The 27,888-nt window shown below is 42.5% G+C and overlaps 1 protein-coding gene across 1 annotated transcript in view; it reads right to left on the reverse strand.

The window, feature by feature from the left end:
* Positions 1-27,888, reverse strand: part of UBE2D4 (ubiquitin conjugating enzyme E2 D4) — a 362,319-nt gene that overhangs the window by 216,796 nt on the left and 117,635 nt on the right. Inside the window, exon 3 of the mRNA XM_086943450.1 lies at positions 3,663-3,694. Coding sequence (XP_086799576.1) covers positions 3,663-3,694 — 32 coding nt within the window. The remainder of the gene's footprint in view (positions 1-3,662; positions 3,695-27,888) is intronic.

Here is a 27,888-nt window from a genome sequence, read left to right on the forward strand (position 1 = left end):
GCGAAGTAGGTCAGAAAAACTGTTGTCGGTTTCCGGAAGGTGTTCCAATAACAGATGAATAATGCGATGTAGAGCTCAGCGCTAAATGGTCTGAGATAGGAGTAGGAGCTGTGGGGAGTGATAAGTACTGGCTTTGATGAGCCAGTCATCCAGAAAAGGGACACTTGGAGGTTTTGTCTGTGCAGATGTTCTGCCACTTTGGCATCACAACTAGCTTGAGAGTTTGCTCTTTTACGAGCACTGGTGACTACTAGTGAGTCCACTTGTACTTGTCCTCGATAAAAATAGGATTGGAGGGAGCAGGCTTGTATTCCTTGTTGACCCTCTGTGTTATTATACGGGCCCTAACAGGGTCTTTGAAAATGTAATCTGTGTGATGCACTATCCCTTTTAACATTGGCAAGTATTGTGTCCCCTTCCAGTGGTCATTGCATGGTGGTGTAACGAATGGGTCATCCCCAGCATCGTGCCATCACCGGGGGATCCCTGAGGTGTGATGTCTTGGGGATCGTCAATGTACTTTGGGGGAGATGGAGAGTCTGGTGGTGGTGGTGGAGTGGGTGGGGGATTGGTGAAAGAGGACTGGTAGTCTTGTCCACCCTTTTTTTTTGGTGAGGTAGGCGAGTCAATAGCCGCTTGAAAAGACAATTTTCTCTTTGATGGTGGTGCTGGAAGCAGTGGCTTTGTGAGGATGCGTCCAGTTTGAGAGATTGAATCTGGATCTGCCTCGGTTTAGCACAGAATTTCTCCTACAGTTTACGGATAACTACTTCGACCGGAGTTTCGAAAGGTTTTTTTTTTAATTGAGTGTCTGCTTGGAAGGTTTTAATTCGGTGCAGTTTGTGTTTCAGCACCAAAGTTCCAGTTGGTGCCAAAGCGGTTGATGTTGAAGTTCAGCTCAGTGCCGATGGGCAGGTAGGTGTTGAAGGCTTCGTCTGGTGCTTCAGAGCAGAGGCAAAGGGCGGTGCTTCCAAACCAGGCACTCCGTGCCGACCATGGCCATGAGGCAGTGGTGGTCCGAAGGCTTCTTGTCGTAGAGGTGTCGGGTGTCTTTTATGGTGTTCAACTTTATGTTAAGGGTCAGAGGGTACATGACTCACTGCTTCGACCACAGGTATGGTCTCTGTCACTTCGAAGTTTTGTTCAGATATCGAACTGTGTTCGACGGAGTACGACTTTCACAACTAAGAAAACCTGTGTGTGGTGTTCTTTATTGAGGTCTTCGTGGTTGAAGAGGTCGGGAGTGTCTTCGGTGCTGCATCTCAAGCGGGCGAGTCCGGCAGTGTCAGTCAGAGGGTCTTTTTTGAGCATAAAGCACGCCAGGCCTCAATCTGCCTCCCTGTGTTCCATTGACAAACCCAAGCTACAGACCTGATGGGAGTCAGTCCGTGGATATTTTGTGTGGCAGCAATAGCAGTAAATTCAAGGTGTTCATTCCATTACCAGCAGAGCCGTTCGTGGAGGACCTGGTGGAGAGTAAGTTTGAAGGACCCAAACTGCGAGGCCCTGTAGCGGCACAGTATAAGAAGCATGTCGACTCTATGAGCGATTGTTCCTCGATACGCTGTGAGTAAAATTCGATCAAAAACAATACTAATGTGGGTTAGAGTGGATTGGGAACCGAAGAGAGATCCAGAACGTTCTCCACCCAGAGTACCAAGTACACACGTCCGAACCACACGGTGGAAAGAAAATCTCACATTGGAGTCTATGTCTATGCGCGTTATCACAAACAGAAGTCGTCACTTGATCTTCATGGCTCGAAAGACTTCTTAGAAGAAAAACATCTTGCACACATCTGGATTAAACACTAGATGGCAGGAGTATTCAAAGTATGTGTATCTACAGCTACACATGCCTCTAACATATTGTTACAGGTGACTCACCCGTACCTCTTACAGCTCCTAAGACTAGATACTCACCTTTGTATCATTCGGACTGATCAATAATGTAGCAATCCAAATGCATACATGCTTGTTAAGCATTCTGGGAAATTCTACTTTTAGTAGAGGTATTGTCAAATATAGATATCACTTAAGCAATACACAAATAACACCCCTCCCTCCCAACCCCTTTCTAAAGGCCCTATAGAGCAAGATTCACCTAAATCTAATACACCAAAACACAGACTGGGACATTAGAATGTTCTCACTCCAGTTTGTATTAATTTTGTAGAACTATTTAGAACAAGGCATGCCACAAGGGCAATCACAGAGCTTTGCTGACAAAATTAGCACTAACATTACCAATCAGCAAAATAAATGAACAGCAGACAAGCAAGTAATACAATCATAATAGACAAAGCAACATAACATGTAGTTAGTAAATACAGTGTAGGATAATAAGAAAGACACATGGAAATCCATATGCAGAACAAGAGAGTAAAATAATACAGGCACACGACTAAGGTAATCAGAATTGAGATTTTATTTGCTCGCTAACACATGTTAAAGCATGGTTGACCCTTTCCTCAACAGTTCAGAGATGAGAGTGTGCCTCGGCCAAGAGATGGCAAGTCTGAAGCCATAGGTTCTCCAGCTTTGAGGAGGAAGCAAAACGAAGTATTTAAGGCACAATTAAAAATACTGGAGGTGGATGTCCAACATCTCACGAACCCTATTGATGCGGGTAGTATTCTTTCACCATGATTGCACTCTACACATATTAGGGCAATCAGAAAGAGTGACTTGGAGTCCTGATGAATGCCACACACACCTTGATTTAGGGTCAATACGGGCAGAAACATGTCGGCCTCACTGCGTGGGTAGAACTATTCCCCACAGTGTTTTTTTATTCTGCCACTAGGAGATTCATTAAACTGCGATTTGCAACTTAAAAAGCAGTTTAATCCACTTTTTCTTCACAAACACTTCCCCCCTTTGCACACCTTTCAGGCTACACCAGTGGCATATGCATAGCTTACCTACTCATATTATCCCCCTAAGCTTCCCTATACTTTAAAGGGTAGTCACTTGCCTCTACTCGTTTGGATAAATGCCTGGAGGGACCCAATTAATGAAGCATGCCACCCACCTTGTAATGAGGGCATTGTCCTTAACCAGGTATGGTTTCTCACTAAACTACACTAGAATAGGGATCTAGTCTTTTTGTAGTGGCAACCTGCTCTACATTTGGTTCGGTAAAGCATGGTTGCTACAAGCCCTTGACTGCAGAGCAAGACATAATTTGGGGAACTCTAGTCTTGCTTCCGTGTTGGACTTCCCTGTTTATTCAAAACCTCAGAGCTTTTTAACAAATTGAGGATTTTACACACAAATTAATGTGATTTCATTTGAAAAATGTAAGAGGCATAAACTACAAATCGAAAAGTTTCACCAGTTGCTTTAAAGCAGCTACTTATTCCAAAGTTCACAATAGAATGCTTGGTATGAAAGTGGATTACAATGGATAGCACACTGCCAAGCAAGCTCTGAACATATACCAATACTGATGGCGAGCACTAAGCTCCTTAAATGATGGGAGTGACTTGTCTTTCATTGGAGCAGACACCTCAACCCCCCCCCCCCCCCCCCCCCCCAACCTTGCAAAAATATTTAAATGAAACCTGTGTCATTACTGCAGTAAGTCTATGACTTTTTTTAACCTAAAAGGATAAAGGGAAACTAACAGCGCACACCTACACACACTTTGCTTCTACTTACCGGGCCCATTATGGTGGCTTGCCAGTGGAACACTAGGAAACAAGACAAATTTAGTTAATGTACACAGTTTCGGGAAACGGGTCAAATGTGATAACTGAGCAGCTTAGCATTACAGATTACAGCTACACAATTAAAAAACAAAATAGAAACCAGCCCGGAGAAGAAAAAAAAATCAAAGGTTTTTTTTCTTTTCTTTGAATGACTGGTTTTAAAACATCTACAAACCAAAGTCTCAGCGATTCACATATTAAAGTAATGCAATATCATTTCAACACGTTGTACACATGCACTTGCTAGGAACCAGGCGCAGCCATCAAACAGTAGTCCAACTTCCACCCGGGTATTTTCAGTCCTGCATTGATTGAGTCCTTGACTTTAAAGGACTCAAAATAGATGTTACAAATATTATTATTGTCACGTTGACTATCAAAAATTGAAATCAATTGTGGGATTGCAAAGCTGAAAGGTTATCAAATTCCTCTCTGACACAGCTGTTGACAGGAAGTCAGCGCACACCCATATTAAGGCTATTCTGCCTTTAGCCAACATTAAGACCAATTGGAAAGAATTTCCAAATATGGTTCTTCCACCAAGGCTCAGGCACCTTAGCAAAAACACAATGTACTATTCAGAATTCAAATCGCTTTTTCATTACCTTTGCTACTTTGTTCTTCAATGCCTGAGAACATGGTACTGTCACAAATTACGGTGGGATTAACTCTACATAACTGTATCGGTATAATATGTACCCTGTGTAAATTCTAAAATGCAACAGTTTATGTCTGGAATTACTCACAATGCCTGTGATCAACAGGCAGCATCCCTTTCATATGGTTTATCTGTCAATATCAACATCCCCAAGGCCAACATGACGGCAGAATTATTAACTGCTCTGATAGCAAAATATACAGAGCCACATTTCCTCTGGACGTAGCAAGTTATAGGTGGCACACAAAAATTCAGGGTTTGGTCCAAAAAAACCTGCAAATCCAGCCAGTAAGATATGTTATTGTCGTATATATTTGTGCAAAGATTTCCCAGCTAGACAACTAAATTTCACCAAGTCGTCAAAAGAATTTAAACCCAGATTGCTGAAAAAAATTGACTATCATAAGAAGACAAGCACTCGCAGCACATCTAAACATTCTAACTCATCTACGGGTTTGGGAAAAGAGGGAAAATCCACTATTGGCTCAAACCAGTATGGACAGCTCAAAACGTGTTAGGTCTCGCCTAGGCTTGCTTGAATCCAGTGGCAAAGTGAGCAAGGGACTCACGTCGGAGCATACCCTGCCACACTTATGGCGGCCAAAAGGGGGTGGTGATGGACATGGCTTGGCAGTTCGGGCCGACTGTTCCCATGAGGCACAGGGTCAGACTGATTTGCATATAGCCATGTCTGAACTGGGGTGGCAGAGTGGGCTAAAGTACGGTAATGGATTAAACCCAGATCTTTTGACTGGGTGCGAGTGTTTGATTGATTCAGATGCTCCGTCCATCACCACCCCCTTTTGTACCACGACTTCAGGGTATGGGCATAAAGCTCCGCCTACTGTCTGCACATCTTAATTGGCACCGGTCCCTGTCCTTTGTTAATGGTGGCTCTTCATTGGTCATTAGGCCTAGTAGTCACTACTTAGCACCGCCTTGTCTCTTCTTGTCACCTCCCATGAGGACACCCAGTTACATGTGTTGTTATGCCTTCGGTTTATTTACAGCCTCAAGGCACTACTTTATTAAAGACCTTCAGACAGGACACTCACTTGGTCCTATATTAGGTTTGCAGTGGGTACTTTACTCGCTAGCACATCTCAAATTTATATTAGACCTTCTATAAATTTCCCTTTATCAGCTCCACATACAGTACAACCCAATATTTAATTAATATAATAATCCTTTTATCATATTTCAAAGCTACTGATTGTATATATGGGCATAACTATTTGAATACAATTGTGGTACTGTCTAGCATGCAATGCATTATGGGTAGGGTAGATTTACCATATCTTCTTCAGAGTGCAGTACCATATGTGACCAAAGGTTTATGATGCTCACTAGGGACCCTCTAGGAGCAGCATGCAGTACTGCATCTAGAAGAGCAGTGCTGGTGCCTTGCTCACTAGGGACCTCTAGGTTTAGCTAGCGGTACTGCAACTAGACAAGCAGTGCAGGTGCCTTGCTCACTAGGGACCTCTAGGAGCAGCTTGCTGTACTGCACTGACATAAAATGCTGGTTCCCGGCTCACTACACAAGCATTTGCAATGTACTAGGTCTCGCATTACTGAAAGTATGAGCTATTGGCTTTGCATTATTATCTGCATGCATTATTATTTGCAACGCCAATACCTCAAACTATCAGTAGTGCTAGACCTATTGCATATATATGGGCATAACTATTTGAATACAATTGTGGTACTGTCTAGCATGCAATGCATTATGGGTAGGGTGGATTTACCATATCTTCTGCAGAGTGCAGTACCATATGTGACCAAAGGTTTATGATGCTCACTAGGGACCCTCTAGGAGAAGCATGCGGTACTGCATCTAGAAGAGCAGTGCAGGTGCCTTGCTCACTACGGACCTCTAAGAGCAGCTTGCTGTACTGCACTGACATAAAATTCTGGTTCCCGGCTCACTACACAAGCATTTGCAATGTACTAGGTCTCGCATTACTGAAAGTATGAGCTATTGGCGTTGCATTATTATCTGCATGCATTATTATTTGCAACGCCAATACCTCAAACTATCAGTAATGCTAGACCTATTGCAAATGCTTGTTTTTAGTTTGGAGCCTCTTCAATTTTTCAATACTGTGCAAGTCCAGGCTTGTCAATGACACTCCAGCTCGGCTGGGGTGTCAGCCACATATAGTATAGAAGTCATTTATTGTTCGGTTAATTCAAACCTTAACAAAAACGCCGGTCTATACCGTACAAGATATAATAACTAAAGCATAATATTTGCAGAAACATGGCAAACAATTAATAAACAGAAAAAGATAAAAACTTCAAGCTCAGCTGAATAAGGATGTTGATTAAAATACCAGAGGGAAAGTGCAAAGTGCAGCAAGATACAATGCCTTACTTTGCCAGGAACAAGTACAATTACCTCGGACTGAGTTAAACACCGCGATTTATCATAAGGTCTTCCTGCACTTCAAGATCATCCACCCCTAAGCAGTAAATGAAGTGCTTGATAAGAAGTGCAAATGCAGAATAGCAGCAAGACACAACGCCTTAGTTTGGCAAAAACAAGTGAGGTTACCTCAAACCAGACAGTGTCGCAGTTACCATCATAATAGGTTAATGGACTTTGAGACTATCCACCTCTGAGCAGTAAATAAGGTGCTTAATAAAAAGTGCAAAGTGCAGGGTAGCAGCAGAATAACAGACGGCCGGAATGTTAAAATGCAGTCGAGAAAGTGGAAAAAGTGCAAAACAGTAAAAGGTCAGAAGAGCAATACCATAAGATTGGACAGGCATAATGGAAAAATGCCTAGTTTAAAGGGCAATAGAAAGCAAGATGGCAGCATGCCAGAATATTAAGGTGCGACAGAGAGGGCGGGTTAAAATGGAAGCAACCTCGCAGGCCCACAGGATTAGGTGGGACATCAGTTTTTAAATCCAGCTGCCAAATAAGCATTATTCTTGATTAAGCTAGGTTTCGCTGCAAAAGCTCGAAGAAAAAAAAAATCGACAATTTTAATATTTAGCATGATGTTCTCGGAGTTTAGGCCTGCAATTGCAACTTGACGGCAGGTTCGGACCCCCAGACGGTTGTCTCTTCAAATTTGGTCTTCCTTAACTGTAACAAGGAAAGCAAGATGCACAAAAGTGGATGATAGTTTCCTTACTCTGATCACAGTCAGCACATTTCTTCTCGTTAGGTTGAGCCTGGGCAGCACATAGGCTGCTCTGCAGCATGCTGTATTGGAGTGCGGAACAGAATCCCCGCCCACATTTGTCATTCGTTTGTGTCATTGCCCTTCATAAATGCTGGCTTCTGATTCATTAATAGGCTTGTTAGTCTCTCCTTTGTGCCGCCTTGTCTATATTTGTAACCTCCCATGAGGACTGGCCCTTTTACATCGGTAGTTACACGGTACATCTTTTTTAGTCTGTAAGCACTATTTACTTTAAGGAGTTTCTCCTAAGGCAGGAACAACAGGTTTTCCTGCAACAGTCAAGCGCCATGCATGCTTTCACTTTCCGAGCAGCCCGGGACAATGACGGGCGCTTCTTTGAATAGGTCTCGCATTTACAAGAGTTTGAGTTAGTGGAATTGTAAATGACAACGCCTTTTATTTATGGGTTAATTAGCAAAACATATACATAAAAGAAATTGTCATTTACAATGCCAATAGCTTAAACTCTTGCACATGCGAGACCTAATGCAAATGCTTGTTTTTTGTGGGATTCGGTCATATTGGGGTGTGTTCACAGAAATGCCATTCCCCCCAGTCTCCTTACTACAAAAATCAATTTGTCACCTGTTCATTACCTGGGAATCTAAATCAACGTGCAACTGGGTGATCCGGTAATAGTGGAACACACCGAGCATCCCTCAACCTTGCTCTATAAGCAGATTATCCAAGTCTGCTTTTTCACTGCAGTCTACTGCTGATTTTGCATTTCCCCTTTAAAAACCTGGACAGGAGCCAAAGAGACAAAAACTGAGCCAGATAAGGCACAATAGGACATCTATGTCAGGTGGATTCAGGAGATTTTCACTGGTGAATGCACTTCCCTGGTAATGTAGATAGTCCTCAAAAGTTGAACGTTTGTGCAAAGTCAGCAAATGTAGTAAAACTGGTTTTGAAGCCACCTTTGCCCAAGCTGGAGAACAATTATATAAAATGGACAACAGAAGCTTGGTTGAACGAGTGACTGTTGATCAATTTTAATTCACACCCTACTGTTCCTTTTAGACGTACCCCCCCCCCCCCGTTTTGTAGGTCAATGCATGCGGTGCACATCACATACTAACAAAATGGCAGCTGAATCATAGCATTTTTGGGGGGTTTCTGGTTTCCTTTTTAGCCATGCCCACAGCATTGCTAAAAACCATTAGCAAATCTAATAGTTCTAAAAGGCGAGACCTATTGTCTTTGCCAGTACTTGTTTGTGTAGGATTATGCTTGGCCAAGGTAACATGTGGCATGGTTGAAAGATCAACTACCTTTTCTCAGCTCATGCAGGTTCCTTCAAGGAGAGTCTTGTAGAGGCTCTCTACATGTGCTAACGATGGACTAAAATATGTTCTTCTGCATTAAGTGATAGTTACAATGGGTCAGTTAGTCTGCTGTCTAGACTCCACCCCAGGATGGTTATAACTGGAGCACTAATTGCGTTTTGCTTTAAGGTAGGTGAACTAGAGGGACAACATGCTGGACTCCAATTCCTACCTATTGTTACAAATGGAAGAACTTCCTGATGGCATGTATGTTGCAGACCAGCAAGTGATCCCAGCAGTGGATCTTTCAAGGTGCCAAATGCTAAATTGCTGCGGGATCATTTGAGACAGATGCATAGTTTTAGATGAGAACAAGCTACTCTATAGTAAACAAAAGCAAATGTAGGCCACAGCATTCCATGAAAACAACTATCAAGTAATGAATTGAAAATAGTTGTTAAAAAATGAAGAGCTTCTACAGGAACTGAGAGCCATGTTTAGCAAAAGGGTGGTGGTGGTATGGGTAGGGAGGTTAGGATAGTGGTGAGGCGTGGTGTGGGGGCAAAGGTAGTGAGGGTTATTAGGGTGCTGGTGTGGGTGATGACGTTGGTAGTGGTTTGGGTGGTAGGTAGGGTGGTGATCAGGGTAGGTAGGGTGGTGATAGGAGTTGGTGGTGATGGCAAGGGTAGTGCCAGGGTGGAGGTGGTTAGTGTGGATGAGTGTTGGGTGGTGGTGAAGGTGGTTGTGGTTAAGGACATGTCAGTGGTGTTTAATAGGGAGCAAAGGGTTAGAGTAGTGATAGGGGTTAGTAGGGTGGTGGTAGGTTCTTGATGGTGTTATGGGGCAGTGATGAGGGTGGTCGTGATTAAGGTAGTAAAGGTGGTTGTGAATGGCTGGTGGTTAGGGTAGGATGGTGGTGGGTAGTATTGAGGTTTGGGGTGGTTCAGGTGGTGATAGGGGGTGGTGGTTGTATGGTGGTTGTAGGCTGATTTGGGTCGTGGTAGTGAAGAGTGGTGGTGGTTATTTTGGAGTTTAGGGTGGTGGTTGTGATTAGGTTGGTGAAGGTGGTAGTGGTGGATAGTGTGATTGTTAGAGTGGTTGTGATTAGGGTGGTGTTTAGAGCAGGGGTGGTGGGGCGGTTAGGTAGGGTGGGGGTGGTTAGGTAGGGTGTTGGAGGATAACAGGGTGGCGGTGGTTGGTAGTGGTACAGGTGGTAGTGGTTAGGGTCAGGTAGTGGTGGTTGTGAAGATTGTGGTGGCAGCTAGGATAGTGGGGTCCTGATGATTGTGGTACGATTCAGAAAAGGGGGTGGTGATGAACAGAGTGTCTGAATTAAGAAGACCACTCTTACCCAGTCCAAAGATCAGGCTTGATCCATCACCGTTTAGCTCACTGCACCATCCCAGCTCAGAACCTGGCTACATGCAAATTAGTCTGTTCCTGTCCCAGTGCATGATGAGAACAGGGCAAACCAAACTACCAAGCCAATTCTTATACTGGGAAGGAAACAAGCTACCGGGGACCGGTTTCTGGCATTTCAGCCGTCGTCGGCCCGGCTTGCTTGAATCCTGATGGTGAAATGAGCAAGGGACTCATATCGGAGTATACCGTTCCGCGCTTATGGTGGACAAAATGATTCAGAAAAGGGGGTGGTGATGAACAGAGTGTCTGAATTAAGCAGACCACTCTTACCCAGTCCAAAGATCAGGGCTTGATCCATCACCATTTTTTTAGCTCACTGCACCATCCCAGCTCAGAACCTGGCTACATGCAAATTAGTCTGTTCCTGTCCCAACCTGTCAATAACGGTGATGGATCAAGCCCTGATCTTTGGACTGGGTAAGAGTGGTCTGCTTAATTCAGACACTCTGTTCATCACCACCCCCTTTTCTGAATCGTTTTTGGCCACTATAGGTGTGGCAGGGTATACTCAGACATGAGTCCCTTTCTCACTGCTCCATCAGGATTCAAGCAAGCCGGGCCGAAGACGGCTGAAATGCCAGAAACCGGTCCCCGGTAGCTTGTCTCCTTTCTGGTGAAGAATTGGCTTGGTAGTTTAGTCTGCCCTGTTCCCATGATGCACTGGGCCAGGGACGGACTAATTTGCATATAGCCAGGTTCTGAGCTGGGATGGTGCAGTGAGCTAATTAACGGTGATGGATCAAGCCCTGATCTTTGGACTGGGTAAGAGTGGTCTGCTTAATTCAGACACTCTGTTCATCACCACCCCCTTTTCTGGATTATTGTGGTACAGCTTACAGAGGTGGGGGTTAGCGTGGTTGTGTTTAGGGTTGGGTGGTGGCTAGGGTAGGGCTGTGGTGGTTGGGGTAGGTTGGTAGTGGGTAGGGTGGTGACTGACAGGGTGGTGGTTGCGGTAGGGTGGGGATTAAGGTAGGATGTTAGGGTACAGGGGTGGCGATGGCTAGGGAACGGTGGTAGGCTGGTTAGGGTAGTGGTGGTGGTGATGATGATTAGGGTGGTGGTGGTGGTGGTAATAATATTGTGGTGGTGAAACCAGTGGTGGTGGTTAGGATGTTGGTTTGTAGGGTGGTGGTGGTGGTGGTGTTGGTGGGTTGGGAGGCGATAGGGTACTGGTGGTGGTATGGGTACTGGTTATGGTAAGGAGGTGTTTAGGGCGGTGGCGGTGGTTACAGTGGTGGTGTGGTAGAATGGTTTTGGTTAGTGCGGTGATGACAGGGTGTTCGTAGGCTGGTCCGGGCAGTAGTGGTTACTGTAGTGGTAGTTATGGTGGTGAAGGAAGGTGGTGGTGGTTGGAAGGGTGTCACATAAGGTTAGTGTGAAGTTTTCTATAGCTCCTATAAAATTAAAAGGGGAGGTATAGCACTACGGGGAGCAGTGTATAAGTGCCAGCTTCATCAGCTGGAGATGGCTGCCTCTGCCTGACAGAGTGAAGCCTGCAGTGCTTCCATCCCTTTAAAACTGAAAGCGCACATTTGCCTTGTTTATTTAATAGTTTTACTACCTTCCCAGCTGATTTGCCTCTGCGCTGTGGCGATCTTATTAATTGTATTCCTAGGAGATCGGGTTACTGTCGGAGGCAGCGCTCCGGGGGCTGCTGTGCACGAACAGCTGGCCAGAGGCAACATGATGGATTTAAAAGACAATCGCTGCATGCATCAAGTTGTATTTTTGTTATATGATGGAAAAAACACTGCCATGTCATGGCAGACCGCCACAATGGGCAGATTTCAGAGTAGGAGATCATAAGGTTTGTCCATGGAGATCATGCTTAGCCCTAAAGACTCTTTGGTTGAGGTTATCCTGTCTTTACTGTTCGCTATATTAAATAACACAGAGGCAGCAGACAAGCACACAGGAAACGAAAGCGCAGTAGGTGAGGAAGTTAGAAAGTGTTGAGCGAAACAGTAATGTGGCACATGGTGCGCAGGAGCACACACAGCTTGAGAGTGCAGGGGTGAGAAGCATACAACGGACGCGACTGCAAAGCACAAGCCGTCATGGGCAGCTGCACAACATTTTTTAAAAAGTTCCTGAAAAGCAACCACTCGAGGAAAAATCAAAGGAGACAATCAGAGACGTGATAAAAAGCCTGGAGTACAAAGACATGCTCAAGGTGTAAAAACAAATAAAGCCAATAATAGAAAGCAAGCAAATGTGAGTGACAAAACACAAAACCATTGTTAAGTAATGGGAAGTCTTTCACAACAAGACAGCTGTGCGGTCTCCAAGGTACCAACCTAAAATGTAGGGGTGCAGTCTCCAAACTCTGCAACCAACCGGGATCCACTGCTGTGATCACTCGGTGGTCTGTGACTGGTGAGCAGTCAGTAGGTCCTTATGTTTGCAACTCTAGGTAGAACTGGATTCCAGCATGTTTCCGGTGTAGTTCCCCTGCAATGAAGCTGCGTTTTACTACGCAGACCTAGTGCTCCATTTATAACCAGCCCGGAGTGGGCGCCTTATCCACAAAGTAACTCTGACCCATTGCAGCTATCACTTCATGTAGAAGAATTATTTTTAGCCCATTGTGAACACAGGTAGGGAGCCTCTGCCATATTCTCCTACAAAGAATGTGCAAGAGCAGAGAAAAGCTAGCCGATCCTTCACCCATCCCACTTGTTGCCTGGGCCAAGCCTACCACAGTGTAATCAGAATAAAAAGTAAGAGTAAAGTCTCCCAACTCTGCAACCAAACAGGAGCATCTAAATCAAGTGAGGGAATATATCTCTGCAACATCTGATTATGTACGAGTTGTTTTGCACCCATTACTGAACTGCAACATGCTTTTCCTAAGAAGCTGATGCACCACCATACTATCACTAAAATAGCAATGAGGAAGGAATACTATGTGAAAGTGATCTCTACAAGTCTTCGTTGCAGATACCAATCGGTCCAGGACTGAAACTCAGCACTCCATTCAACCTCTGAGCCAGAAAAATCAAAACATGATACAGTAAATCAAGATTCTTACTAAAGGATCAGAAGTGTGAGATTAGGGATTGGGATCAGTTGACTGGCAATGTTTAGGTCTGGCTTTAGAAAAAACCTTTTGATTGTAGCATTTTAGATACGCGTGTACTTACATATAGGTATTTTCAGTCAGCCCTCTTCCTTCATTGGTCGGTTGCATTATTAATTTTTCTTCCACCCCTTGCAGCATATATCATGGGGGCCCAAGCATCACTAACTTCAGTCATTAGTTCCCACGTATGTGACTGGCAGCTTTTAAGTGAAGTGGTATAACCCACTCAAAATAGTCCCTTTCAACACCGAGGACTTGTGGTCCAATGAGTCCTTTTTTCCCCCAAAACTTTTTTTTCTACATTTATTTTTTAAAGTTTTTTCGTTTTAACTTTGCAAGGACCTTAAAGCACCCTAGACAAATTTATATTTCTGTAAGTCTCTGTAAAGGGTCCAAGAGATCTGTCGTAGGGGTACAATTAGCCCGAAGCAATTGGTGTCTTGATTCCGGTGACTGCTGTACTGCTCATTTTCCCTCCAAAATGAATGTATCCATTTGCTCTCCTCAATTGGAGGAACAGTGGCATTAGGTCAATGGTTTAGGATTACCTTGTTGTTGAAATTTTAACTTTGCAACAGCGTAGCAGCACCACAGATACCGTTGCATGGCCTTTGCCGCGGTGAGTCACATGTCACGGAGGGACTGCAAAAATAACCCGTCTTTGATTGGGCTTTAGAACCGTTCAAAGTTGGTGGCCTCTGCATGACTGCACATGCATGGACCTCCATCTTTGAGTGGTTATAAAGCCAGTTCAAAGATAGTAGCCTTTGCATTTGTACACATTAATTGTCACTTTACTATTATGAAAGAAAACCCCCAAAACAATTTAAAGATGGCTGCTCATGTTTGTTCAACATGTGTAGGTGCCAGCCTTCAATGGTTTTAATAAAACTTTATTGCAAAACACATTTGAAAATGGCCATCCAGGTGAGGCATGCATGGGCTGCTATTTTGTCAATGTTTTTTGTAACAAAGTTTTATTTAAAAAAAAAAGCAATTGTTGAGAAAGACAACTAGCAAAGGCAAAAGGCTTGCATACCACTGCTATCCTAATGACTTTGTCAATACTTGTCTCTTCATTATTCACAGCTTGAATAACATATCTTACATATGGACGACAAGACAAAGCCTCTTGGAAAGATGATTGTATCTGGCTCCTCTCTAAACTGTACCCCATCCTCTCAGTTCCAGTGTGTAAAGACCAGAGATTACAGATCTGTAGTTCCACACATGTTAAGTCTGATCTAAATCTCCCATTGGTGAAGCGAGAGAGAGTGTAGACTACATCCTATGGGTTATGATCCAACCTTCTATTTCGGCCTCAAAACATTGAGTTCAGAACCGTCAAGCCTTGGCCTTGAGGAGTCAGTTTAAATAATAAAGAAAACGATTCACGGTCTTAGACTATCAGTAGTGTAGTTTTGCTTAACGTGATGCTTTCTTGAAATTAGATAGTGTTGTTTGGATAGTGTAGCCAGATGCCTTTATCAATAGGGGCAACAGCCTTTGAGAGGAAACGATTTGTGCGTTTCCAAGTCCGGTGCATGTGCACACAATTGGACATTCATGGCTCGATATGTGACAGAGGTATTGCTGTGAGTTGCAGTGACTGTGTGCCTTATTCAGAATGGCCAGGATCACTGCTAGAAAGCAGCGAGTTGAGGATCAATGGGGCTGCATGCCCAGAGGCAGTGACGCCCATTGGTGGTAGATATTTTTGAGTGAGAGGTGGGCTGCAATACGACAGGCCTGGGAAGATCAGGTGTGAAGGTTGCAAACATATTGGAGCCACAGAACTGAGAGGTGAGCCCAGTGGATAAGATCTCCCTTAAACCAATTGTCAATTACTGTCCAGATTTTCTGGCAACAAACAAGGACAGGACCCAAAGCTATAATCGGCAATTATCCCTCAAGTGGTTACACCCAAGAACCACTATGTTGACCAACTTGCTAGGAGTGTGGGAGGGAGATTTGTGCCCAAGAATCTTATCATAATGTCTGGTAATAATGTAGTCCAAAATGCATTCTCTGATTTATATATTCATTTATTTGGAGCGGATCCAAAAAGTTTAAATCACAATAGAAAGAACAGCAGCAGACGCGTGTTTCGCCCATGGGACTATAGGCTGAATGACAATTAAATTGTGAAAAGAGAAAATATAAATAAAATTGTTATTTGGAGACTATGATAGTCTCCAAATAACAATTTTATATATATTTCTCTTTTCACAATTTGTCATTCAGCCTATAGACCCAGTCGATTTGACTCGTCGGTACGTTTTAATAACTCTCCCATTCCCATCACGTACCCCATGACGCAGCGATGACAGACAGCGCAATGACGCCTGAGGTTACATAATTGACATTACAACCCAACGCGGGTCGATCGTCTTTCAATAAGGACCGCAGTGACTGCAGGAGCGACTACTTACATGTGAGTGCATCTCTGCAGACCGTTAACGTATCCAAGGTCTTTGTATCTGTTCTAACTATTTAACATGGCGGATCTCTTCCCAGCAACACTTACCTCGATATTTAACCGAAAACATGCCTTGCAGTAGAACAATTTAGGCACACACCGTAATTCTAATATCAGGACGAACGTGGTCACGTGGGTGAACGGTGTAATGCAATTTCATCCAAGACAAAGCCACGTTCTCTCATGGCCTTTGCGCAAAGCTTTAGAATTGAGGCCTACACAGTGACTTACTCTCTAATTATTAAGCATGTATTTGTTATTTAATTTATACCTTGTGTAACTACTTTAGTTATGCACCAGAAGAGTCTTACTTCTCGCATTACGCCCCATACCTTGTGTTACTACTTTTGTTAAGTACCAGAAGAGACGTACTTCCCGCATTACGCCCCCAGCCGCTCAGGAATACACTGAGAGTTTGAAGATGTCTATTTCTGACTAATCTAACCAGTACCTCAAGAACGTGAGATATGAGTAGGCAAACATCCCTAATTATGCCCAACCTTTTCTTTTTACATAGGTTACATGACTTTAAAAAGACTTTGGGTAAATGGATACTCCAAATCCATTGTGCTCCATATATTTCTGCATACAAGAGCTCCATTGGGAGATATGACAACTTTTACCAAAGAATGAATTTGTAGGATTACTTTTGAAATGTGCGCTTTACTCTCTGCTCGTAAAAGGATGGATCACCAACATACATTTTATACTATGTAACTCCTGTCTTTGATTTACACTGTATTTCCTCTGATAGAAACCATATATTGAAATTTCGTAATATGGGACAACATGATCACCAATACCATGCGATCTATGCACATCACATTGGTAGATGTACGATCAATTCAGTTTTGTAAAATACGTTAAGTCTAATATTGTGACAAATAGATGACATTTGCATATCAGGTTTTTACATGTCAATTATTTCTCTCTTTTTTCACTTGTATCTTCATTTGTATTTTTGTATTTATCTCGCTCACCTATTTACTTATCTTACAAACTTCTTCACTTATTATTCTCTTCTACAGCTTCCTTGGGTTTTCACTCTTGACACTTTTAATGTTCAGTATATAACATGGGTGTGACTGTGACCACCAGCCTTGAATAAGCCCCTGGCCTATTTAGCCACACGGGCGAAACACGTGTCGGCTGCTGTTCTTTCTATTGTGATTTAAACTCTTTGGATCAGCTCCAAATAAATGAATATGTAAATCAGAGAATGCATTTTGGACTACATTATTACCGGACATTATGATCAAATTCTTGGGCACAATTCTCCCCTCCCTCCTATCTCCCTTAAACTGGACTACTACAGAGATACTGGAGAGACTGGGAACTGGAACCTATTATGCCAGCTCTCCGTGCGCCTGTAAAGGAGAAGGTCATGCGGTCTCTGAAATGGGCAGCCTGAAGTAGCGGACCTGGAGAATAGATGCTATCTTTAAGACAGTGATACGCTTACATGTTGGTTTCTTTTTTGGTTGGGGGGTGTTAGGGGTTTGGACTGCTGTGCCATGAGGCACCATGGATGAGATACACAACAAATATTTAGGCTACAGAAGGTTCTATCTTGGTGTGTGTCATAATGTGTGACAGAAATTAGACTGTAAAAAGGAGCAACACATAACCTAGGTGTACTGAATTAGTTTTGATTCTCTGCATCATGATATAACTATTCTACAGAGACTATCCAGGCAGTGATTATGGGAAAAGGTGACAAGCCAAGCACCCATAACAAAACTTAGAAGTGTCCACTCCTAAGATGGGAGGAGGCTGGGAAGCTGGAGGCAAGAAGCTCCACAGTCAGATGCAGAACTCTGCTAAGATTAAAGGTATGCTTGCAAAAGAGAAATCCTGTATTAATGGCAGTGGTACCAAACAAGATGTCCTCTCAAATCTAGTGGAGCACATACAGGACAGACTGGACAAGCTGAGCACAGGATCTCGGTTTGGCGACGGCTGGAATGGTCTGCAAAATTTTTCAAGTCCAGGTGAGGAGTGAGGAGTGAGGACACAGACCTAGGAGAAATAACAGTCGAATTTTGGGCACAGATGAATAAGCAGACAGGTCCAATGGAGGTATAAGCAGATAATTTCTTGAAGTACCTATTTGGCAAACACTCTTTTATTCTGAAGACTTGACTGTTGAAAGAGCTCATAGCTTCCTTGCTGCGAAACCTGTGCTGGGTCGGCCAATTATAAAGATTACTGAAAGGCTGCTCAATTTCAGACAATGCGATCAGTACTCGAGGGACATGGCCTGTTGACAACATGCTTGAGGGGGAAACCCTACTTGTTATATGTCAATTATGCTCACCATAGTTTTTATATTAACCAGATTTAGATTGAATTCGTTACACTGGCTCTTAACTGTCCCAAAGGGATTTTCAAAGCCAGGAGCCCTAAAACCTTGCAATAACAAACACGGAGGGGGTAGGGTCCAAGGGAATATTTAAAGACCAATACACAGTTATAGCCCCTTGAGCAAGACACTATATAAACAAGAAATAACTGTGGGTCTGGAATAACTACTAACTCTGTATTCAATCTGTGTCTAATCTGCAAACTGTGGGAATTCAGTGAGATACATCGGGACTAATCACAATGTGATTATGTTCCCATCAGTTACACACTCTGAACCGCCCGTGTAGTCATTATTTGGGACATTTCACAAGGTGGTATGTCCACACTGTAGGCATAGGTATTCTAGATAGTGGTAACTGGAAGCCGTGCTAAACAAAAATATGTGAGTGAAAGTGCTTTTATTAAAATTGGATAGTGGGTGCACAAGTAATTTTGTTAGAAAGCAGACCACTTCCAAGATTAAAAACATAAAGTGCAAAGTAACAGTAGTTCATAACAAATATCTACTGCATGTATGGTAAGGTCAAAAACCTTGCCCTTGTGATAATTAAATAGGGCATTTTGCATTTATATTCTTCTGTGATTTTTATTCCGCTCTGAGGCGTAAATTTATTATTCCGCTCATAAGAAATAACCAATTTGTACAAGTAAGGCTTACGTTGTTGTTTTTACAAACCTCGCCCTCCCCTGTGATCTGTTTTGGAGTTGCAAGATTCCTCTCAGGTACCCTCAGATTGGGGGAAAAACTATTCAAGGACGAAAGGGCACATCTACCAATTTCATCACACAAGGTAATTTTTGTATTTATTCAAAAGAGGAATTTTATTGTTTAAGTCCAATTCAGTGGAATCTGTCTAAGATAATGCACTGGGGTACTTGCACTTTATAAGCACACTTTGTAATGTTTTTGCTTTGTATTTGGTCCTAAGCTTTTTATATTTGTATTTATCTTCCCCGATAAAATTATGCTTTCAGTTTGTATCTATGTGAAATGTATGTTATGTGCTTTTATGGTCTATTTTGACTGAATATTTATCGGATCGAAACACTGCTCAATTTGAGAGATGGTGATCAGTACTTGAGGGAAATGGCCAGGGAGATGGAAACTTTACAATATGAAGGATCTAGGGTGCTAATTTTCCCTCATCAGTTCAGGCAGCCCGAAAACCAGTTACAGCTGTCAAGAAGACACTACCGGGCTTCTTTAGTGTGTGATAGACGTGCTATGTCTATCAAATTCTAAATATCCCCCCACTGTATTATAAGTGCTATAGACTTCAATGCACTTGTAATACAGTGTAAGGGATATCCACCACATTTGTAAAGAAGTAATCCATTGGCCAACGTCTAAATGAGAAGTGAAGAATGCTATGCTGTTTCCAGAGCGCCTACTGAACAGAAGGGGAGAGCCATTTATTCAACTCGGTTATGGAAGCATTGGACTACAACTGAACGATGTTGATCTGTTTCATCTTACAGGCCTCCTCTATGAGGAGAAGCAAAACAAAGCCACAGAGAAGATTCTTAAAACACAGGAGAACAGTTTGATAATGTTATGAGGCAACTGTGCAGGACTGTGTCCGGAACTTAGATAATTATGCTGTCAGGATGCTTGTTGAGGAGAAATGGGATTGAAACACTAGAAGGTAATCCTTTGACCTCCGTGTGGTGGTTGCAAATGGCACCAGTGGACAACAGCATTGTGTTATTGGTTAGAATTACTATTGGAACGATAACTTCAAATGCAGTTCACCATGGCTCTGGTAAATAACTAGGGTTTTGCACATCATAGATTAAAGATAGGTATCAGCACCCAAACGAGGTTGCAGGTGTAACTAAGGAGAATCATTCAGAGTGAGATAGTTTAATAGAATCGTTGGGTTTTAATATTTTTATAGCTCCACTATCGAAAGTTTGGAAGGAGAAAGAGGATGGGATGACTGGTCACTGATGGTTGAGGGGGTTTTAGTGAGGGAGGTGGGGATAGGTGTCGATCGTTAGATGAATCATGTCAGATTCTTACCAACTCACACAGTGACACAATATCAGCTTCTATCACACTGTCACCCGTTTGGGTGCATACAGCACACAGTGGCAGGGAAGACGAGCTGAAAACTACTATAAATAGTGAATTTCCAGCTCGTTTTCCTAAGCTTTGAACTGCCAACGTCCATTACGGGGTGTGAAACACCCCAGGACATTGGCACCAGCTTGAAGGCAGGGAGGAGACAAAAGTGCCTTGTAGGTACTTCTTGGCTCGAGGCCCCACCCCTTGCTATGCCCCACACTCTCCTCAGGTGTTTGTTCAAGTTGCGGCAAATATGATGACATCTGCATCAATATGTTAATTAGTGAACAAGAGCATATCGGGCCAGATGTTGCTGGATCAGTTGGGGAGGGGGGGGGGGGTGGTTGTGAGTAGGGGAACTTATTCCCACCCTCTGGTTATCCAGAGGGTGGGAATAACCGGTGGATTGGGCCAGTGAACAGAGTCAGAGGTGTGGCCAGAAAGAGCAAAACGTCCAGATTTGTTGTATTTGTTTGGCATTTCACTGACCAGTTAGATCTTATTACGAGATTTAATTCAACCAATGGATATACATGTTTAAGGTTTACCATGAGATATCAACATTAAAATACCTTCACAAAGTGGATATGTTTCCAATCACAGAATGTCCTAAATATGCTTAAAAGTGTAATCACAAGCCATTTGTTTCTGAGCCATGCAGTTTCTGTCATCAGCACTTTCTCCCTTTTTCCACAAGAACAGTTCAAAAATGAATGGCAAGATATCCTTGTTTGCAAATGTTTTCCACATAATTATGGCCGGCCACATTAGATACATAATACATCATCTGGCGATTTTAACAAAAAAAAATAGTTTGTAGCTCAAATAGATCGAAAGTTATTAAAAATCGGACTTGTGTTGCTGGGCAAGAAGAAAGTCTTTTTCCTTCTCCCTTAAACCCCCCCCCCCCATATCACGGAATAAATAAATGGGATAATACACAATAAATGACTATGAGGAAACCCAATATTGGGGGACACTGGTGTGATATAACAGCACAGCAGCATTTGAAGATAATGACACCGAATGCGCAAAACCTCACCCTATCAAAATTAGGAAAGAGATAGCATACCTTAAACGGCGCAACAGGACTACTGCTATGTAGCTGGAGAGCCACCTATGCACACCAGGAATAAAGATTTATCAAATATTGGGAATGTCACAGATACTTTCCATCCTTCTCAGAACATTTAAGAGAGTTATTAGCCTGATTCTCTCTAATGTAGGGTTAGACATGATAAAGCGATGGTATGCCTGAATGGTAGATATGTAATAGTGCCTGATACTCTTGCTGTTTACTTTGTGATATTAGCCAATATCTATGGTCTATTTCTTTGATGAGTTAGCCGGGCGTTGCTGGCAATTTAAGGTGTCAGAATTCACGTGCTAGGTAACTATAATAATAACACGAATCTGTAAAGAGATAGGAGCACAATAAATCTAAGGTTTCTACCTGTGGTGGCTAGATACCTCCTGCGTCTCTGCGTCCTTTTACAACTGCTAAATGTTTGAAGTTTAATGCATCCTTAGCAATTGGAATATACATTTCACTCAGTGGTACCTCAAGCATCATCTAGCTTGGACAAGGTACTGACCACCAGGGACTTGTTGCACAGTGCAGGAAGAATCTATATACTACATAGAATCTATCGGATACCTGCCCAGCTCCAATTTATTTCACACTTGCAGGAATTTAGCCATGTGAGAATTTGGTGGTTTATTAGCATGGCATTTCTGCATCCCATTTCACAGACTGGGAAGAGCATATTCAACTTCCATATGCTATAAAAATGCAACAGAAGAACATGCAATGTAGCGCATTTAATTTGCATTTTAGGGGAATTTGTAATGAGAATGGGGGTTTCCAAGATGTCAAGCTATCCAGTCTAGAGAACTAATAAGAAGATTCTAGATCACACCACAGGAGGAGGGGAAGCATTGGTGGAAACCAGGGGAAAAGTGAATGAATTCAGAGTCCTAGCCGAGAGACAAATTCATTTGCTTGACAGAATTCCAATGGCATGGCCAATACAAACCCTGAAGAGACTGTTTAGGATGGCATGATGTCATACATGTAATGCCCGCGTATGGAGAGGGTGTTCTGGTAAACAACAAGAGTGAACTAAATGAGGTGTTCAGGGGGTATTATGAAGACTTGTATATAATTTCACGAATGCCTCAACCCAACAGATCAGTATTGGTAAACTGTAAATTGGAACCTGGACAGGTGCTAAAGTGCCACCTTGATGAGTGACAGCTTGCCCCAGTTCACACTACAAAAAAAATGTGAAAGTCAAGGTAGATGCACCCCAACAAAAATCTCTAGAGGTTTGTCAGAAATAAATAATTACCATGGTCACATCAATTGTGCATTAATTGTTCCCATCATTACTGATACTTTCTTCCAATTTTTTGAGAACATGCAGTCAGTCATACATATGATTCACTTTAAGGGCAACTATGTAAGAACTAACGCCAACGAGTTCGCAAACAGAACTTCATCATCATATATCTAAATCCATTTGTTAAGACCTTATCCAACTGTTGCACTGAACTTGATAATGCCACACCGTCACTATATGGACAAGATGGTGCGCTATTCCTATACAACTGGTGGCAAGTCCTGGCAATATGAAGGTTTTTTTTCTTATTTTTTTGTAGTCTCCTTCAGGGCATCACATTCTCTTGTAAATGAGTGAGGTTTGCTGATCCTTGGTGTATGATCATCGTTTATTTTCTACTCTATCATTTTTTGCTCTTAATTTTGGTGATTTTCTGTTATTGTGCTTATATGTTTCTGTGTACATTATATCTAATGCACTTCGTCATTCAGAATAGAGTTTTGTAAGTTCAACATGGCGGCTGACGATACTATGACTCTTCTGTGTAGTTTATTATTTGAGTTCTATTTATTTGAATGATTGCATTTATTTTTAGCTTCTTTCTCTATTTATAATGTACCCGTTTCCATTTTCAGTGCATCTCTCTTTCTAGAGCATCCTATTATTTCTAGTTGGCCATCATGTTCCTTCGTACCAAGTGTTTGACTACAACATTCCGGTTGCTCCATTGAAGATGGTGGTGGTTTTAGTCTCTATTTGTTCAGAAAGTGACTGCGCCCATATCAAGTCAGAAGTAAATGCATCTGCTGTTGACCCCTTTTTAAAGAGTTTGTCTCCTATTCTATCCATCATGACTTTTACCTGTATCTAACGCGTCTTTTCCTTTGGCTTTGTCCGTTTGAGTTTCAAGTCGCATAATGGTGGGTTTTTGATCACTTTATTTGCATGCCTGTACACTGTTTGCATGCTTGTTTTAATGGATTGCACACCGTTGACAGGTGTTTTTTTGCTTAGCTTTACAAGCTGGTGATGGCTAAACGTGCATGCTGGAGATGTACTTCAGCATATTTGAAACTTTCAGTTCTTTACTGGGACTGGTTTACTGGGATTTCTGGCGCAGTTTATCTTTATGATTGGGCCGTATGTTTTATAGGATATTTGTGATTTCTATTCCATCAGTTTGCATACCATTCCTTTGGAGCAATGATGGAACATTTCCCTTTTATTTCTGAGCACAATGTAGGCCTTTCTTATATTATAGTGTGTTTATCAACACTATTTCAAGACTATTCAATCAACAGCAGGGGATAAACATTTCTTCCAGAAAACATTGACTACCATCGTGATAGACTAATTGTTGCCTCTTTTTATATTGAGCATTTAAGTTAAGTTTATTGTGTATGTTATAGTTTCATTTTCACATAGTTCATTGAACTATATACTACTCGGTGCGACATGCACTGGGACCTGGATTGAAATGCATATACAGCGGACACTTAATAAAGGATATTTTATTTGACCATCCAGGTTTGTGGATCATTCACAGACTGAGTAAACTAAACACAACAGTGATGACAGACGCCATTACTTGGCAACTCTTGGCTGTGCACTTTTAGACACGCTTCAAATCTTGGTGTGAGATCTGTGGAATCCCATCGACTTACCTGCATGTATCCACTTAATAAAGAATTCAGTTACTTCCAACAAAGACCTGAAGTTAAGGTAGATTTCAGTGAGCAGTTTGGCAACAACTATTCTTAAGTAGATGAAACAATATCCGACAAATCAATATAGAGGTTTGTTGTGGTACACCTACCTGGATAAGACAGCCCTGCCTTTGGGCAAAAAAGGAGCACTATGGGAACAATTAAACACTCCTAAAACAATCTGGGAAATTGAAATGGCGATCGAGGAGCGTGCAAGATCTAAAGCCACTGGGCAAGAAGGGCTGACTTGTGACTTTTGCAAAGTATACAGGAGTAAACTGTAACCATGGCTGCTTTGTATATGTGAAGATGTATTAGAAGTAGGCTGATTACCCAAAGATACCAGTGAAGTGCTGGACAGCTGAAGATGCCATGGACCCTTAACTCAAATTTTGAATGTAAAGCTTTTGCCCAGATTTCAGTAAATAGGGCATTAATAGAATAAGACTGACTGGCACTACCGAATCAAGCAGTTTTCATATGCGGTAGGTCCAAATAAGGCAACCTGCATAGGGGGGTTCACAACGCTATTCCTGATCCGCTCAGATGTAAAAGTGGTACAACCATTGTCAATTATGTGTAGTACCCATCTTCTAGAAATGGTAGTGTTATCTACATTTCTGTATTGATGTCTGAATATTCCCGTCTTTAACCCGAACACGTTTTTTCACTTTCCAAGGGGTATCTGCATGAAGTTTATTTGGGCTGGAGGCCAAGCCACAATAGACTATGACATTCTTGAGAAACCCTAGAACAGGTGGTCTGTCAGTGCCAGACTTCTAACCGCACTCCTAATAGTGCAGGTCCATTATATGTTGGAGAAGTGTGGCTCACTGGTTAGAAGCGGCAGACCCTGAAGCAGAGATCAGGCCCGGGACCAGGGTTCAAATCCCGACGCGGCAGGGTCTTGGGCTTAATGTCCGTGGACTCGATAATTCTCTCGCCTCGGTGCCTACTCTAATCATGGGTCCCACGCTGCAACTCTGGGCAATAGCTTGCTTAATCTCCACAACGGCCCCTACAACGCTGGGATGCCTGGCTTCACCTTGGGGGTGCCCAGCGTTATACAGCGCCGGGACACCCCGTTGCTGGGGCAGCTGTGTGCTTTACAAGTATACTACATTTACATTTACAGTTATGTTCAATGCTTCGCAGAGATTTCTGCAGGCCACATGTACATTAGGGAAAGGCCTTAGCATATCCTGGGAAGGCTTTGGGAGATACAATCTCAGTGATTTCATGTGTGGTCGGTGTAGACCGTTCTAACAAATCTCTGAACAATCAGTGGTGAGCCCATGCAGGGGTGATTATATCATTTTGGCACATTTTTAGCTTTACGATGCAAGTTGGAATTGGGAGGGAATCCTTGCAAAAGCATAAGGAAAATCCCTCCATCAAAAGTGCATTCAATTTTTACAGATCGATGGATGCAAAGTCTTCTAATTTTGTATTTAGAGGAACTTCATAAGATGCAGCACTCTCATCGGAGATTCTCACAAGTGATGAAGCACTGATAAATAACGTAGTCACATTTAATTCCTCACTTTGTTATCATTCTTTTTAAGGTATTGGGTTGGTTCTTTTGTATGCCTGGCAGATACACTGATACAACTGTAAGGTCTTGGTCACCCAGCCAAACCTTTTGTGTGTCCCCAGTTACCTACTGCTTGGACACCTGGTCAGGTAGCCCACTGTAATTTTGCCTGAAGCAACAATGCTGCTGTTGCATCTAGTGTACTTTTCCGTTTAACTGGCCTACCACATTGGAATGCAGGCTGAGCTCGGACCTAATGCATCTCATCTGAATGAGGTGCAAAACTGGGATACCTGTGATTGTCAGTTTCCAATTTTTCTTTGGTACTTGCAGTTACATCTGGCCCAGTCCCCCCACCCTGAGATTCCACTGCTACACCTGATCATGAAATATCTGCTACATCTGCACTAGCACAGATTACCTGGTTTGATACCACTATGTCCTCACTCACCACCTCCGTGAAGCATTTCCTTTGCCCCCGATTGTCTGGAGTCTTAGGAATAACAAGGCCTTATTCTCCTGCATCTAAATATCTCGGGTAGGCTACAAGATGAGGAACTGCTTTTTTTCCCCATATTGCAGACCTCACTCAAGAATTCGTCCCGAGTAAAGATGCAAGCTGTTTTTTGGGACTTATACTTTATTTTTTTTAGGCAGGGAGGTCTTTTTTTCCATAGCTAAGGAATATTTCCAGAGCTGGTTCCAGCAAAACTCGACCTAATAGACATCTGATTTCGGGAAGAAGCTCTGACACAGAGCCTCTAGAATTACAAACAGCATTTTTAGATTAAAAGAGGTAGTATTCCGTTGAACAGTTCTTCTAATTAAATTCTCTGAAAAGATGGCATTATAAATTGATGAGACTTGGATGGGCATCTTGTCTGAGAAATCAATGAGTTTGACAGTGAAGAAAAAACAGAGATGCTCTCAATTTAGAGTACTCTTAAGCGATGTACAAGTTGTCTTAGGACTCTGGACACATGATCTTCAAGATCTATCTCATCCAGATGTGGTCGATTGCTTTTTCCTGGTAATCTCTTGTGCTGGAGGAGCAGCTGAAAGCTTCAATATCCAATTGGCATGCCTTAGCGTTGAAAGGATTGGGAAAGGAATGCCTCGTGGCAACCTTAAACTCCTTGGCACTGCATGGCTCCAAGTCAAAGGCTCAATGTCAAAGAGCCTGACCCCAACAATGCCAATGTTAAAAGGCAAGAAGGAGGTTCATTCTTTTTTCCTGAACTCTTTCTAGTAAGGGTGGAATGCAGAAGACTGTTCTTGATATAAGCAGATACACCCCTGTGGTACAAAAGCAGTGTTTTGAACACTCTTCTGCAAAGGACTCAAGCTCCCAGTCAGATATTTTTCCTTTTTAATAACTACTGCTAGACGTTTGCAGACAAATGAATAATTTCTCAACCGTATGTCAACAGTGTGACAATAGTATGTATAGCCTAAACCGATTTTATATTTACAAGATAAAAGGTATGCCAATTATAGTAAAGACATGCTTATTCAATGGAGTTAAGAAACACAAAAGTTCCTATGAGAAGAAGTGGCTGAGAGGAGTGGCCTATACCAAACCCCTGTCAGTTTAAGGCTGCTTCGGAGTAATAAGAGATTCAGAAAAAGATCAGTTACAAGAAACAAGAGCAACCCAAATGTCTGTGTGAACCCTGGGTATTTAGTTGTATGAAGAACAGAGGTTTGCTCGGATCTCATTCAAAATCAAATTATGTATACAATACAGCAAGGTTTTTTGCAAGCAACAAATGCATGATAAAACATTCTACAGGTTCCAGTTTTAAGAGATGGTTTATTAACATCATAAACCATATAACTCTTTAGATATCGCAAGGAAACGGGCGACTCCAGTGCAGAAGGCCTCAACCAAAGTTCAATGAACCAATAGTGTAAGAGTATACAGTAGTGTGCTAGTATACAAACTGAACAGTTCGTAATGCAATATAACAGGCCCAGAGTTGCCTGTAGAAGTGTAAAACAAGCTTGTATCAAATGTCGATGACATTCTAACCCCACCTTGAATCCGAGGTTATCA

The sequence above is a fragment of the Lissotriton vulgaris genome, chromosome 11 (genome assembly GCF_964263255.1).
Source record: "Lissotriton vulgaris chromosome 11, aLisVul1.2, whole genome shotgun sequence".
Taxonomy (NCBI): domain Eukaryota; kingdom Metazoa; phylum Chordata; class Amphibia; order Caudata; family Salamandridae; genus Lissotriton; species Lissotriton vulgaris.